Source organism: Lathyrus oleraceus, chromosome 6, assembly GCF_024323335.1.
Source record: "Lathyrus oleraceus cultivar Zhongwan6 chromosome 6, CAAS_Psat_ZW6_1.0, whole genome shotgun sequence".
NCBI lineage: Eukaryota > Viridiplantae > Streptophyta > Magnoliopsida > Fabales > Fabaceae > Lathyrus > Lathyrus oleraceus.
The window spans coordinates 15045601-15059879 of record NC_066584.1 but is presented as its reverse complement, the minus strand read 5'-3'; the positions used below and the strand labels follow the sequence as shown (position 1 = coordinate 15059879).

At 30.1% G+C, this 14279-nt stretch overlaps 1 protein-coding gene across 1 annotated transcript; it reads left to right on the top strand.

Annotated features, from left to right (window-relative positions):
- Nucleotides 1–6123: 6123 nt before the first annotated feature.
- Nucleotides 6124–7463, top strand: LOC127097270 (embryonic abundant protein VF30.1). Its single transcript, XM_051035772.1, has 3 exons — nt 6124–6288; nt 6422–6527; nt 6624–7463. Exons 1-3 carry the CDS (start codon nt 6250–6252, stop codon nt 7283–7285), a joined length of 807 nt encoding a protein of 268 aa, XP_050891729.1. The 5' UTR covers nt 6124–6249; the 3' UTR covers nt 7286–7463.
- Nucleotides 7464–14279: the final 6816 nt, after the last annotated feature.

The window sequence follows — 14279 nt, the reverse complement described above, 5'->3', positions numbered from 1 at the left end:
CCTAAAATTACAACACATGTCATTATAATTTTACTTTTAAATTTAATTGATGAATATTAGTAATATTAAAATCAAATTGCTTATTATAAATATTTTAAAATACATTAAGAACTAAGACAAAGTTAAATAACTAAAATTAAACAATTGTCCCATTTTCTTTTAAATTCAAATATTTCAACATATAGAGAGTTTAATTCATCTTACAAAAAAAATCACCTATATTTGTATTTTAATATTCTTATATCTTCACTTTCATATATCTATAATTCTGAATGGTCTTGTATCTTCACTGAATCTAAATTGTACCTGAAATAATAAATAAATATTTATTAAAATATGTACATTGAAATAACTCCATTTACATGAAATTTTAAACAGAAAAATCATCATTAGAATATTTTCTAATTAAAATTAAATCTAACAATGATTTTATAGTCCAAGTTAAATTTATGAATTTGTGTCAGAAATTAAACAACTTATGTAATCAAATCAAACTTTATTTTAAGAGCAAATTCTCTAATATGATTTTTGGTTTATTTACAATTTAGTTTTTACTGAACATTACTTTATATATCTGAATCTACGTTGTATCTGAAATAATAAATAAACTAGATGAAGATCTGTGCGGGTGCAAATAGTTTATTTATATTTTATTAAATTTTAAATATGATAAGAATTTAGTTTTAAATAATATAATTATTAAATTTATTTTACAATAATTTATTATGAATTATAATTGAAACAATGATATGAATTAATCACATAAAAAATATATTATTTATTTGAAAGAAAAATATATGTTTGTAAATGTGTACATATATATATATATACATACATATATATATATATATATATATATATATATATATATATATATATATATATATATATATATATATATATATTGTTTACCATGTTACCTTTTTAGCAAAAAACTAAGTGGACGCCCCGGATCACTTGTCTTTATTTTTATGGGTTTTAGAAATTGGAAGAAAGTTAGGAATGGAAAACATTGTTCCTTTCTTAAACACATAGAGAAGGATCCTTGCTCACCACACAACAATGCAATGAAAGCTTGTCAAGACTTGTTGAATCAAGATGGTCATATTATAAATGTTATTCAAGTGCAAAGTTCAAGTCAAAGAATGAATAATCGGTTACGACTCAAGACTTCAATTGACACTGTTCGTTGGTTAACACTACAAGCTTTTGCTTTTAGGGGTCATGACGAAAGTAGCAAATCAAGAAATCAAGGTAACTTTCTTGAGTTATTGAAACTTTTAGCATCCTACAATGATGAAGTTGCAAAAGTTGTGTTGGAAAATTCTCCACAAAATTGCAAGTATACTTCACATCAAATTCAAAAAGAGCTCTTGCAAATTCTTTCTAGTAGGGTGAAAAAGAGTATTCGTGAGGAAATTGGTGATTCCAAATTTTATATCGTTGTTGATGAAGCTCGTGATGAGTCAAAAAAGGAACAAATGGCTCTTGTATTAAGATTTGTTGATAAAGTTAGTTTAATACAAGAGAGATTTTTTGATGTGACACATGTTAAAGACACCACATCTTTAACTCTTAAGGAAGCAATATGTGATATACTTTCTCGACATAACCTTGATGTTTCTAACATTCGTGGTTAAGGGTATGATGGTGCTAGAAATATGAGAGGAGAATGGAATGGTTTACAAGCCCTCTTTATGAAGGATTATCCTTATGCATACTATGTTCATTGTTTTGCTCATCGATTGCAACTTGCATTAGTTACATCATCAAGAGAAGTCAAACCTATTCGTAAATTTTTTGAGAAGCTGATCTTTGTTGTGAATGTTGTTTGTTCTTCTACAAAGCGTCATGATGAGTTACAAGTTGTCCAATTAGAAGAAATTTCTTATTTGTTAGAGATTGATGAAATTGTAACTGGTAAAGATGCAAATCAAGTTGGTACATTGAAACGAGCTGGAGATACTCGTTGGGGATCACATTACGATTCAATTTCTAACTTGATAAACATGTATGAAGCAACTTGTTTAGTTTTAATTTTTTTTGCAAAAGATAGAGGGAGTTATGCTACACGTGGGGATGCAGATAGTTGTTATAATTACTTGAAGGCATTTGATTTTATATTTATTTTTCACTTGATGAAAGAAATCATGGGAATAACAGATATGCTTTGTTAAGCCTTAAAAAAAATCAAGATGTAGTTAATGTTATGAACTTGGTTCGTTCAACAAAACATCTTATTCAAGGTTTGAGAGAAAATGGTTGGGATATATTGTTTACTAAAGTGGTATCCTTTTGTGAAAAACATGTTATTGAGATTCTTGATCTTAATGATGTTCATTCAACAACAAGATTTGGACGCTCTCGTCTTGAAGAGAATCAAGTCACAATTCAGCATTACTTTAAAGTTGAAATCTTTTTCACTACCATTGACAAACAGTTACAAGAGTTGAATAGCCGATTCAGTGAGCAAGCAATGGATTTGTTAACTCTCTCTTGTTCTTTATCTCCTAAGGATGAATATAAAGCTTTTAGCATTGATACTATATGTTCTTTAGTTGAAAAATATTATCCTATGAATTTTAGTGATCAAGAGAAGAATAATTTGCAATTTCAACTCCAACATTTTCTATTTGTTGCTCGTCAAACATCAAACTTGAATAATTTATCAACTATTCAAGAACTATGCTCATGTTTGGTTGCATCTGGACAGACTGAAACTTACTTCTTGATTGATAGACTACTTCGTCTTATCATGACTCTTCCCGTTTCTACAGCCACAACTGAGAGGTCTTTTTCAGCAATGAAAATTATTAAGACTAAGTTGATAAACAAGATGGATGATGGGTTTCTTGGAGATAGCATGACAGTATATATTGAAAGGGAGATTAGTGCAAGCATTAGTTCATAGTCAATTATTGACGATTTCAAGTCACTCAGAACGCGTAAAGCATTACTTTAAGGTAGTTTTAAGTCATGTAATTTAAATTTTTAGTAATTAACTTTGTATTTATTTTAACTTTAATGTTTTATTTAAAATATTTTTTAAATATTTTATTTATAATCTTTATTTTACGTTAGCGGCCATCCCAATTTTTTTTATCTGGCTTCGCCAATATATATATATATATATATATATATATATATATATATATATATATATATATATATATATATATATATATATATATATATATATATATATATATATATATATATATATATATATATATAAAGTGAATAAGAAATATGTTAGAATCATATAAATACAAGATAAAACATTAAAACTAAATTGAAAATGTAAAATAAGTGCATAAAATATTATAATTTTTAATACCCTCTAAGAATGTTTCTTCATCATTTTGTGGATTGAAGATAATGTAAATTCTAAGATTCAAACATCATATAAATAATCATCTTGATATACATTAAAATTTAAAATGAACCTCTCGATATTCTAATATGTTTTGGTAGTTATATAATAAATGACTATGTCATTTATTTTCAACATATATGCAAATTATTTAATTCAATTAATTTTTTATTTATTTTCATTTATTTTCAATATAGTTAAATTCTGAATTTAGTTATAAAGATAATTCTTATGGTCACACCAAAGCTCATTAAATACAGAAAACAAACAAATCCTAATGGACTTTTAATCCAAAAAATAATTAAATAATAATTTTTAATATATATGCAAATTATTTAATTCAATTGAGTTATTTATAATGATAATTAAATATAATTTATTAATACATTAGGGAAAATTTGTACGTAAAAATTTATATTGTAGCTGAAAAATGATTGTCTAATTTTTTATTTTAAATTTAGTTTTGTAACATGTAATTGTAGATATAATTAAAAATTATATTTTAGAAATAATTGAAAGTATTTTTATGTCTATTTGAAAATTATAATTAAACTTAAAATTATTCTATGACCATTTTATTTTAAGCATTGTCATAATAGTTTTTGTACTATAGTTTTAAAACGGTTAAATATGAATTATTATCTTTTTCATGAAATAAATTATTTACAATTTTAGTGAAATATATCAATGTAGTTTCTTTATATAAAAAATTTATGAATGGAACGTTACACATTATAGTGAAATGAATATTAGAAATTTTAGATTAAAAATTATATTTTAGAAAGAATTTGAAGCATTTGTATTTCTATTTGAAAATTATAATTAAACTTAAAAACATTGTATGACCATTTTATTTTATAAGATTTTTTGTACTATAATTTTAAAATGGTTAAATATAAATTATTATTTTTTCATTAAAAAAGGTTATTTACAATTTAGTAGTGGAAAAAATACAAAATAGACAGACACTGTCATCTACATATGCTCATATACCATAATTAGTCAAAGGTCAATCTTGTCATAGTATTACTAAAAGTATATATAATTTTATGTTGTTTGTAGAATTGTTTGCTTGAATTTGCTACTTATTTATAGTTTTAGGGATGAAAATTTGACATTAAATTAGGTATTAAATATATACTTGTTTCTTTTATCATCCCAATTACATTATTGATTTTTTTTCTAATCATTGCGATATATTATGTGCAAATTGGTAAATACTTTTGCCTTTTCCAATAATATCTGAATAAATGATTGGTTGTATAATATTTTTAGAAAAATAGTGAAGATTTTGGCGGTTGTATATACCATATTAAATCAAGTATATTACGACGGTTTGAACCATAGTCACGATCTTGGTTTCTATGGTTGTGTTTAATGGCGTGGTCGGTGGTATCAGTTGACTCATGTAATTGATTAAAAATATCATTATGAAGTTCAAATCTAACCAATGGTTTATGCATGCTAAAAACGAATCATTTCAAAACTTGATTCAGAGAGACATGCAATCATGAAAGAGACTCAATAATCGAATGTAAATCAAAGATGAAAGCGATAAGACAATCAACAAAATAATTGTATTAGGGTGTTCCTCCTTAATGTTTTAGGGACGTGCAACTAGAATAAGTTCTTCTAAATTTTGTTGTTTTGGTTTTGACTCCAAATTAATTGAAGAGTTATGCTTTGGTTGAAATTGAAATTTTATTACAAAAAATAATAAGACACTACAAGACAAATTGACTTCTCTTAACATTCAAAATATGTCACTATAAATTAGTAATTTATAGGTAGATGTCTAAAAGACTTTGAGTGACACCCACCTTTGGTTTGGATCATCTGTTAAATTTGATTTGAATCAAACAGGACGGACTAATTGAAAAAAAAATATGGAAAAATTGCATGATTTGAATCATGTGTAAAGTGTGATTCGAATCAATTGAGACAGAGATGATCCCAGAGTTTGATGATTTGAATCATGTGTAAAATATGATTCAAGTCAAATTATTTTGAGGTTTTCTGTTTTCCAACTGTCCAAAATGATTCGAATCGGGATTTTTATTTGATCCGAATCAAACACTCAAAATTCCAATTTTTCAAAATTAGCGATGAAAATATTGAACACGCTGATGATGAATATATAGTCGAGATACCGTGAGATTTGTTGATCACTAACTTTGATGATCCACTTTCTATTATTTTTTATTATAATAAAAATTGTATATATGAAATTTTAAAAATAGGGGTATAGTAAAGACTAAAGTTGCAAACTCTACCTAAATATTTGATATATAAAAAAAACGCTTTAAGTATGGTTATAAACTTTTTAAAACAAAGCAAAATATTAACTAAGGCTTGAGCTATAAACCCAACCGATTCATATTAAATATAATTTTCATTTTATAAACAGAAAATATATATTGTCTTTAAATTATATATTTGCCCGATACTGTATTTAATAAAAGAATATCGTGAGGCACTTTAATAAAGTATTGGAGTGTTTAAAACAGTTGTGTAAAATAATGCAGTAAATGAGTAAATATTATGCACATGCTATGCTCAAGGAGAATCAAAGTTTGGATAGTAATTAATGGCATCTTCCTGCATGGACGGCATTTGCACAAAAAGTTTGTAAGTTTAGACAAAAACCGAAACCACACAAAAACTTTGCAAAGAATGAGGAGATAATGCAATTGTTTTGCATGGATGGCACGTGCATAAAGTTTGTTACCACTTGGAGGAATGAATATGATCAATAAGACAAGTTTTGCATGCAATTATAGTGTATGTATTTACCTATAAATAATGAGAAAGTTGTAACAGTTTCATACACACTCCACTAAAGTCTTCACAGTTACCACTTGTTTGTAACTAGCTAAATGGAGTTTTCACATATCACGGTTTTGGCTCTCTTTTGTGTAAGTTATATATTTTCTACTCTATTATATATATGATGATGTATATTTGTTTATAAGAAGGAATGAGGAAAAAACTCTTTAATCATTTTGAATTCAACACTAATATATAAAATGTGAATTATTATTTTTACAGTTGGCTTTTGTGAGTACCGGTGCCATACCATCCGGAGAAGATTATTGGAAATATGTGTGGCCAAACACTCCTCTCCCTGAGGCTTTTTCAGATCTTTTGCTTCCTTGTTAGTAACATGAATTATATAACGAAATGTTGTCTCATAATAAGACTATTTATCATGGTTTTTGAAGTAATTATAATATGTTGTTTTATGTGGCAGATGGAAAAACTAATAGCCTACCCATTAGAGTCGAAGAATTAAACCAATACTCGACACTTTTTTTTCCACATGATCTTTATCCTGGAAAGAAAATAGTATTGGGTAACACTCAGTCTGTTGCAAAGATGGTGCGGCCATTCACAGAACCAAGACAAGGTGTGACTGATTCCATATGGCTGGAGAATAAAGAAAGACAAAGTCTGGATGACTTTTGTAATAGTCGAACTGCTAAAGGAGAACACAAACATTGTGTATCATCTTTAGAATCTATGATTGATCATGTCATTTCACATTTTAGAACATCAAAGATTAAGGCTATTTCAAGTACCTTCGACAAAAATGAAGACCAATATGTTGTGGAGGAAGTAAAAAAAGTTGGTGACAATGCAGTGATGTGTCATAGATTGAATTTTGAAAAAGTTGTATTCAATTGCCACCAAGTGCGTGAAACAACCGCTTACGTGGTCTCGTTGGCAGCACCTGATGGAAGCAAAGCAAAGGCTTTAACCGTTTGTCATCATGATACAAGAGGTATGAACCCTGAGTTGCTTTACGAAGCTCTCAAAGTTAGCCCTGGAAATGTTTCTGTTTGCCATTTCATTGGCAATAAGGCTGCTGCTTGGGTGCCTAATTATTCTGTTGACCGTCCTTGTGTTATCTAGATGCTAACTTCATGTTCAAACTGGATTTATGTTCAAATAATAAATGTATGTAAGGACAACTATGATTTTATGTATTCTAAATAAAACAAAGTTAGAAATATGGTTGCAACTTTGTATGTTTCGATAAAATCATTCATGTATGTTTCAATTGCATAATGAAAAATAATTGTATGTTTTATATTCTAGATTATTTATTAGTCTGTTTGTTGGAGTACAAGGTGATAAAGATGAAAAAAACAAATAAGAGAAAGAGTAATAATAAATTTCCACTACTTTTAAAAGTTATAAAATGGTTGCACACAGACTGCAAAAAGAATAATAGTACTCACACCGCTCATTTGCTTAAATACAAGTGGGACTTAAAGAAAATACTAAAATATTACTAGTATCTAACAAACTTTGTCAACAAGTTTCTGAAAATGAATTAATTCTAGTATCATCATTTAATTCATATTTAGCTTAACAAAACCTAACAATATCAATTTCATCCCTCAAGCGGAGAAATTGATTTGTCTTAATCGACTTTGTTAGAACATCTATCAACTACTTCTGGATACAATAGAGTGTATAAAGGTTTGAAGTTTCTGGTTAAATACCAACCTGAAACCTAGGGAATAGGGTGGTGGGGATTGTGGTTGTTAGGTTAGAGGGGTGGTCAAAGGGAGCACAAAGGCAGAGAAAGAAGAGATGGTTAAGAGAGAGTAAGAGTGTAGAAAGAGAAAAAATACTGAAAATGAGGGGGCAGCGTGGAAATGGATTAAATACCCCCCCCCCCCCAATATGGTGCTAAGTGAGAGACACATGAGTCTCTCCCAACCAATGAGACTGTTGACTTTGACCAGTCATTATGCATGCGCGTCCATCATGTGCTCCCATTAACTTGTAATCTGAATCCCTCATCTTGATTGCCTTGACTTAATATGACAATCGCATGACCCTTATGTCATATGCATAGATTCCGTTGAATTGATCCAATGTCCCTGGATGAGAGTCAACCGTTGACTCTCTTCATTGACCCTCTACCCAGCACCAGGCTTCAAAAGTAAATGTGTCTAGACCCCATTGCTTTTCACAACCCCCCCCCCCCCCCCCTTTACCTAGCCCATTGCTATTTGAATACAAATTACACCCCCTACTCTATTAATTTAATTTAATTAATTTAACTTGTTTTCTTAATGAATAATTTTATCAATTAATTTTTATAATTAGAATTTAATCAATAATTTATTAAAATAATTAATTTTAATAATCAAGGATTTACTTTATTTTATTTTTAATTACAAAAAAAATATAAAGTATGTTTTAACGATTAGGGTTTATTAGAATAATTCCGCGATTAATTTTAGGGTTAGTATTTAGTCATTATTAAGATTAATTACGATTTAGTCAAGATCATATCAATTTGTCTTCGTCTATTAATCATGTTTATTATTCTCAAATAAAATAAATTATGTATATATATGTCATTTAATTTAATTTCTAATTAAATTAATTATAATATTTTTGCAAACTAAAAGTTAAACAAAATCAATACCACAAATTCAAATTTTAAGTCCTCTGCCCTTTTGATTGAGGCATTTTCAAAATCAAACATTTCTCCGCCCCTGATGCGTTGAGAACTTGCAATAATCTAAAAACAATCAAACAAACAAACATTTTCTAGAAGAACTACGGTATTCTGATCCTTAATCTAACATGTAGGTACGTAGGCATAGAGTCGTAGCACTCTAGCGAGTACAATAACCAAAAAATCTTTTTTGTGTCTAACTTCATTAATCAATTGTTTTCTTTAAACAATAGTATTTTCTTTGTAAATAAATACCTTAAGAAAATAATAAATAATATGAGCAAACATTCCCTTAGAAACACAAACTAACCCTAGGATTATATGAGGATCCCATTGAGTACAATAGAAGTGAGGGGTTCCTAACACATTCCCCTTACTTAACTGACTCCCGAACCTTATTGTCTCACCCTTAACTTGAGGTTTTATCATTATTTTCCTGTTTCTTAGGAACAAATAATGGATGATGACGACTCTATAATTTTTCAGCCTCGACAGCCTCAAACAAGCTTTTTTTCCATAACTACTATAGTTGAAAAGAGGTCTTTTTTGAAGACTAAATGTGAAGATATAACCTACTTGTGTCATTATAGGTATGGTGTCTTGAGCCTCTAGGGAATAAAAATGCTAGACAAGAAGCATGCAGTGAAAGGATTTCCTAGAATTGAAGATTCAAAACAAGTATATGTAGAGTACATGGTAGGAAAGAAACATAGAGAAATAATTACAAAGAAGAGTGACCGAAGATCAACAAGAAGATTGGAGCTTGTACACTCTACCATATGTGGCTCTATAAATCCCTTAGCAAACAAAAATGAGAGGTATATGTCAGCCATGTTTATACTTATTAAGTGAAAAGTGAAAACAAGGTTTAGATGAAAACTCAAGAGTTTTGACATTTTATCTAGTCTTGATGACATTCATTCAGTCATCTATCAATTGAGAAGTCAAAAGACTTGATTTCTCAATCTCAGTGCATCATTCATTATGTTGTGTCATGTTTTAGAGGTTTAGAGGGTGACAGTCAAGAGTATTTTCGCCATCTAAATCTTTGTAGAATTTTAATTGTAATTGAGAATCATAAGTAAATGGTCCAAGAGTGATCCATTTGCACCTGATTATCTTTTCAGAATTTCTCAACCAGTAAACCAATGCATTTACAAGACATTTGCATTTTCTACTTATCACATCATGTATTTCATTCCGTATAACGTTTAGAATACCAAATAGAGTAATTTTTCGGATCTACAAACATATCAGTTGAATCGATTTTCAAATGTAGGCAGAAGTAAAGGGCGAAAAATTTAAAAATCAAGCTTGCAGACGTCAGTATTCTTAATTTACGGTTTGCACAGTCTAACCTGGCGTGCTCATTTTATTTTTTTGAGTACTTTTTCGACCGCATTTTAATCAGTCTAGGCCTTTTTAATCGGTCATTTTTTACTTAAAAATTTGATCAAAACCTGTATGTTTTCAAGAAGTTTATTTTAAGTTGATCGTTTTGATGCGTTCATTAAAAAAATTCGAGCATTTTTGCATCTGATTTTCGTTCATTAAAAGGAATGAAGGATGTTGGATATGAGAAATTGACTCTTGTTCGGGAGGCAACATTCCATCTATTCTAAAAAGACCCTATTTTGATCGGGAGGCAACATTAAAAGGAATGAAGGATGTTGGATATGTGACAGTTGCCCCTATTTAAGTATCTTCAACACGAGAATATGAAGAAGTACACTCTTCATATGATCAAAGTGGGAGATAGTTAAATACTAAAAAGACCAGAATTTTGATCCTGAAATGAAAATGATAGGATATGATATGAGATGAATGCCTGAATGAATGACTCTTTTTTATTTGATTTGCTAGGGATATGATCAGACATAAGATAAACCCTAGCATGATGCTTTATGATGGATACAAAATGAAACAAAGATCTGTGGGGGATGCTGATGGTCCACAGGGAGACAGACAAATGGTTGATGATGGTATCTTAGCATGCTTGGGTTCATCCAAATCCTTGCAAAAATCCCAACTCATCTCCCTCTCATTAAGAGCTCTCACACCTAAGCCACTCAGGTTCATCATCTGAACCTGAGCTAGCTCTTAGCAAACCTCTTATCATCTTTTCCGGAGAGAAAAAAGAAAATGAGTAGAAGGAGAATACGAAGAAAATCATCAAATATATATCGGAAGAGATAATTCAAACTCATACCTTTAAGGTTGGACCTCATCAGAGCTTCAAAGCTCTGACGAGGTATTCTTTTCCCTTATTTCTTGCATTTTTTTCACACATACTCATTGATCCATGAAGTTTGTATTTTTGTTTTTACCCTTGGCAATAACGATGTTGATGACGGCGAAAGAATCTCTGCTTCCAAGTAAATGTTCTTAGTCTCTCTCTCTCTTGCTTTAACTTCTGAATTCTTCTTCTTTCCCTTCTTGGCTAGAAAGCTTCTGAGTGGTTGATGTTGTTGATTGAACTCTCTCTATGAGTGTGATGAGGTTGATTCAACCAGAGAGGGAGAGATTAAGTTCAGATTTTTAGAGGTTAATGGTGATGGTGAATGAATGATGAAGCTGAGGGTGATGAAGATGAGTGTGTTGAGAGTCAAAAAATGATTGAGGGATTTTTGTGTTGATGATTCATGGTTTAGATGAGAAAATGATTGATCTTTTTGTTGTAGCTAGAGAATGAGGATTATATATGTTGTTATTGTTATTGGGATTAGAAAATTCCGTTATGGAAGTTTGTGAATTCAGTTGGAATGTGTGAATGAAGGAAATGGTTAATTATTCTCTATTACTGACTTTGAAAGTTAATTAGTGAGTGATAGGTGATGTGGCATTAGTTGGTTAGTTCAATTAGCATGGCTAGTTCAATTAGTTAGTAGGAATTGAAATGTGAATGTGTTTAATTTGTTTTTGTGATGAGTGATGATAGGTCATTTTTGATGATGATATGCTTGAGTGTTATGTATGCTCAGTTAGATTGCATGACATATAAGTTGATTTGATTAACTGAATTTGACATAGATTTGCATATGGATCATGTTTGATGCTTGCTGCACGGCTTGATTGCACTCTGGTTTAGGTTTGGCTCATGGTGTAGCAAATTATATGCAGCTTGGTATTTGCTTGGTCTGTGTTTGCATGGTGACGTTAATGGTATGTTATGCTGCATTTGTTTTTGGCTATGCCCGAAATTGCTTGATATTAAAATGGTGTGTTTGGTCTAAATACTTGTCATGTATTGATGCAGATTTACACTTGTTCAACTGCTACTGAATTAGACTGGTGTGCATATCTTGCTTGGCTTGGCATGTTGGTTCTGCAAATTGGTCATGGTGTGGTTTTGCAGGGCTGCACAACCTACATGGTTTTGTATGTGGTTTTGCTAGCAAAACATATTAGGACCTTGCTTCATGTTGCAAGTTGCATTTGGATATGAGCTGAACTGACGAAAATTAGTTAGGCAACCCCAAAGGCGGGTTAACCCCTTGATTTTGGATGTTGTGAAAAATGAGATCTATATTGCACCAGAACAAAAAGAGAAAACTACTTACACTTGCCTATTCTACATTTTTACCTATAGAAGAATGTTCTTTGATCTTGGAATAAAAATCGAAGACACAAATAAAAATTCAAAATAAATTAACACCGTCTTAAGTTATTCCTTGAAAGTTGACATTGGAAGAAGAAACTATACAAGAGCTCTGATTGGGTAAGGCTTCTTATTCGTTCATCTATCCGTCTTGACTCCTCGGATGTGTTCTCCCTCTCTCTCTCTCTCTCTCTCTCTCTCTCTCTCTCTCTCTCTCTCTCTCTTTCTCTCTCTCTTATTTTATACTCGTTTCTTTCATTGAGGATAATGTGTGTTTTAAGTGTGGGGAAGGGATGTCGTTTACTTTATTTTTGCTGGTTTCTGATTTTCTCTTTAAAACGAATTAACTAAAAAATGCATGATTTTTCGTTGTTTTTTGGGATTGCAAGTGTTTTGTAAGTAATTTTTTTGTACTCTTGACTAAATATTTGTGTTGTGATGTGGGTGACTTTCTTTGCATTCCTAGTATTATAAAGTGGACTTGATTCTAAAGTATGCATAATCTGTGGTAGATCATTATCCTTGGTGAGAATTTGAGCCTTATAATAGATGAAATACAAATTTCCATTAATTTTTATTTCTTGTGTGATTTCACTCAGGTTTGTTAGTTACTCTAGAACTTGACCCGACTCTTGTTGAAACTTTTTGTTTGCATGTGCACATTGGTATGATAAAGGCATCTTATTTTTGTTTTATTTTTACCCACTTAGACAAATAAGGCAACCTTGGAATTGTCATCCTTGGTTTGAAGCTCCTTTGAGCCTATTTATTCCATTTTTTGTTTATAACTCAATACAATCTTAAAGGTGAAAAATAATGATATACACTATTTGAGGGGATGGGTGATTCTTGTTTGGAGTTTGTGTGGGGTTGAATTATTATATTTGTGATATTTTAAAACTTTGCAGACGAAACAAAGAAAAAAACGAAGAAAAAAAGGAAGAAAATTCATGTTCCTATCGTATTCCTTCTGGAAAACAAATGAAAAGAAATAAAAAACAAAAAGAAAAGAGAAGAGAAAATGGTCGTAAAGAATTTGAGGGAAAGTGAATCAAATACTGTTTAGTTCGACACCCAAAGTCCCTTTCTATTCTCTTTAATCCTTTTAAATTTTAGCTTAGTACCCCTTAGGATTTTTCTCACTCTTACATTGGCCATGTTACAACCCGAATAAAGTCCTTTTGATCTTTGTGTGCATGTATTTCAAGTGTGGATTTTAGAGTCTTGTCAAGTTAATGGTAGTGCTAGCTTTTATGATATGCTTTGAGTGTAAATAAATAACATAAATACTTGAGAGTTGAGAGATCTTTATCCTGTGAGGATCTTGCTACTTATGATATACTCTTTGGTAAAGTTCCTTTTATTTGCTTTGATTGTCATAAGAAGTTACTCATTAACACCATATTCCATGAATCTTAGAATGACTTTTGCTTATCCCTATGTGATTCTGAAAGTCGTTGAAATTGTATGCTATGTTTTTTTTGTTGATTTTTATTTTGAATTTTGAAGTTAGAGTTTTGCTCGGAGTGCAAAAGTTCAAATGTGAGAGGATTTGATCAGTGCATTTTGATGCACCCTGTTTTACATTGATAAGAGAAAAAGCTATCAGTTTGATGTTGAAGTCAAAATCCAATTTGGAGTGCAGAAGAGTCAAATTATTAGTTTCCGTAAGAGGCTTAATAAAATAATTAGTTTTTGGGCATAATTTATGTTTATCTGGCCGAGTGCTCTTGGAGTTTGATTTTTTTTTGTATTATTTATGGAAACACATAATACTACTACTAAGTGTTCAGTTTACACAAAATTAGAATATACTAATACGAATTCCA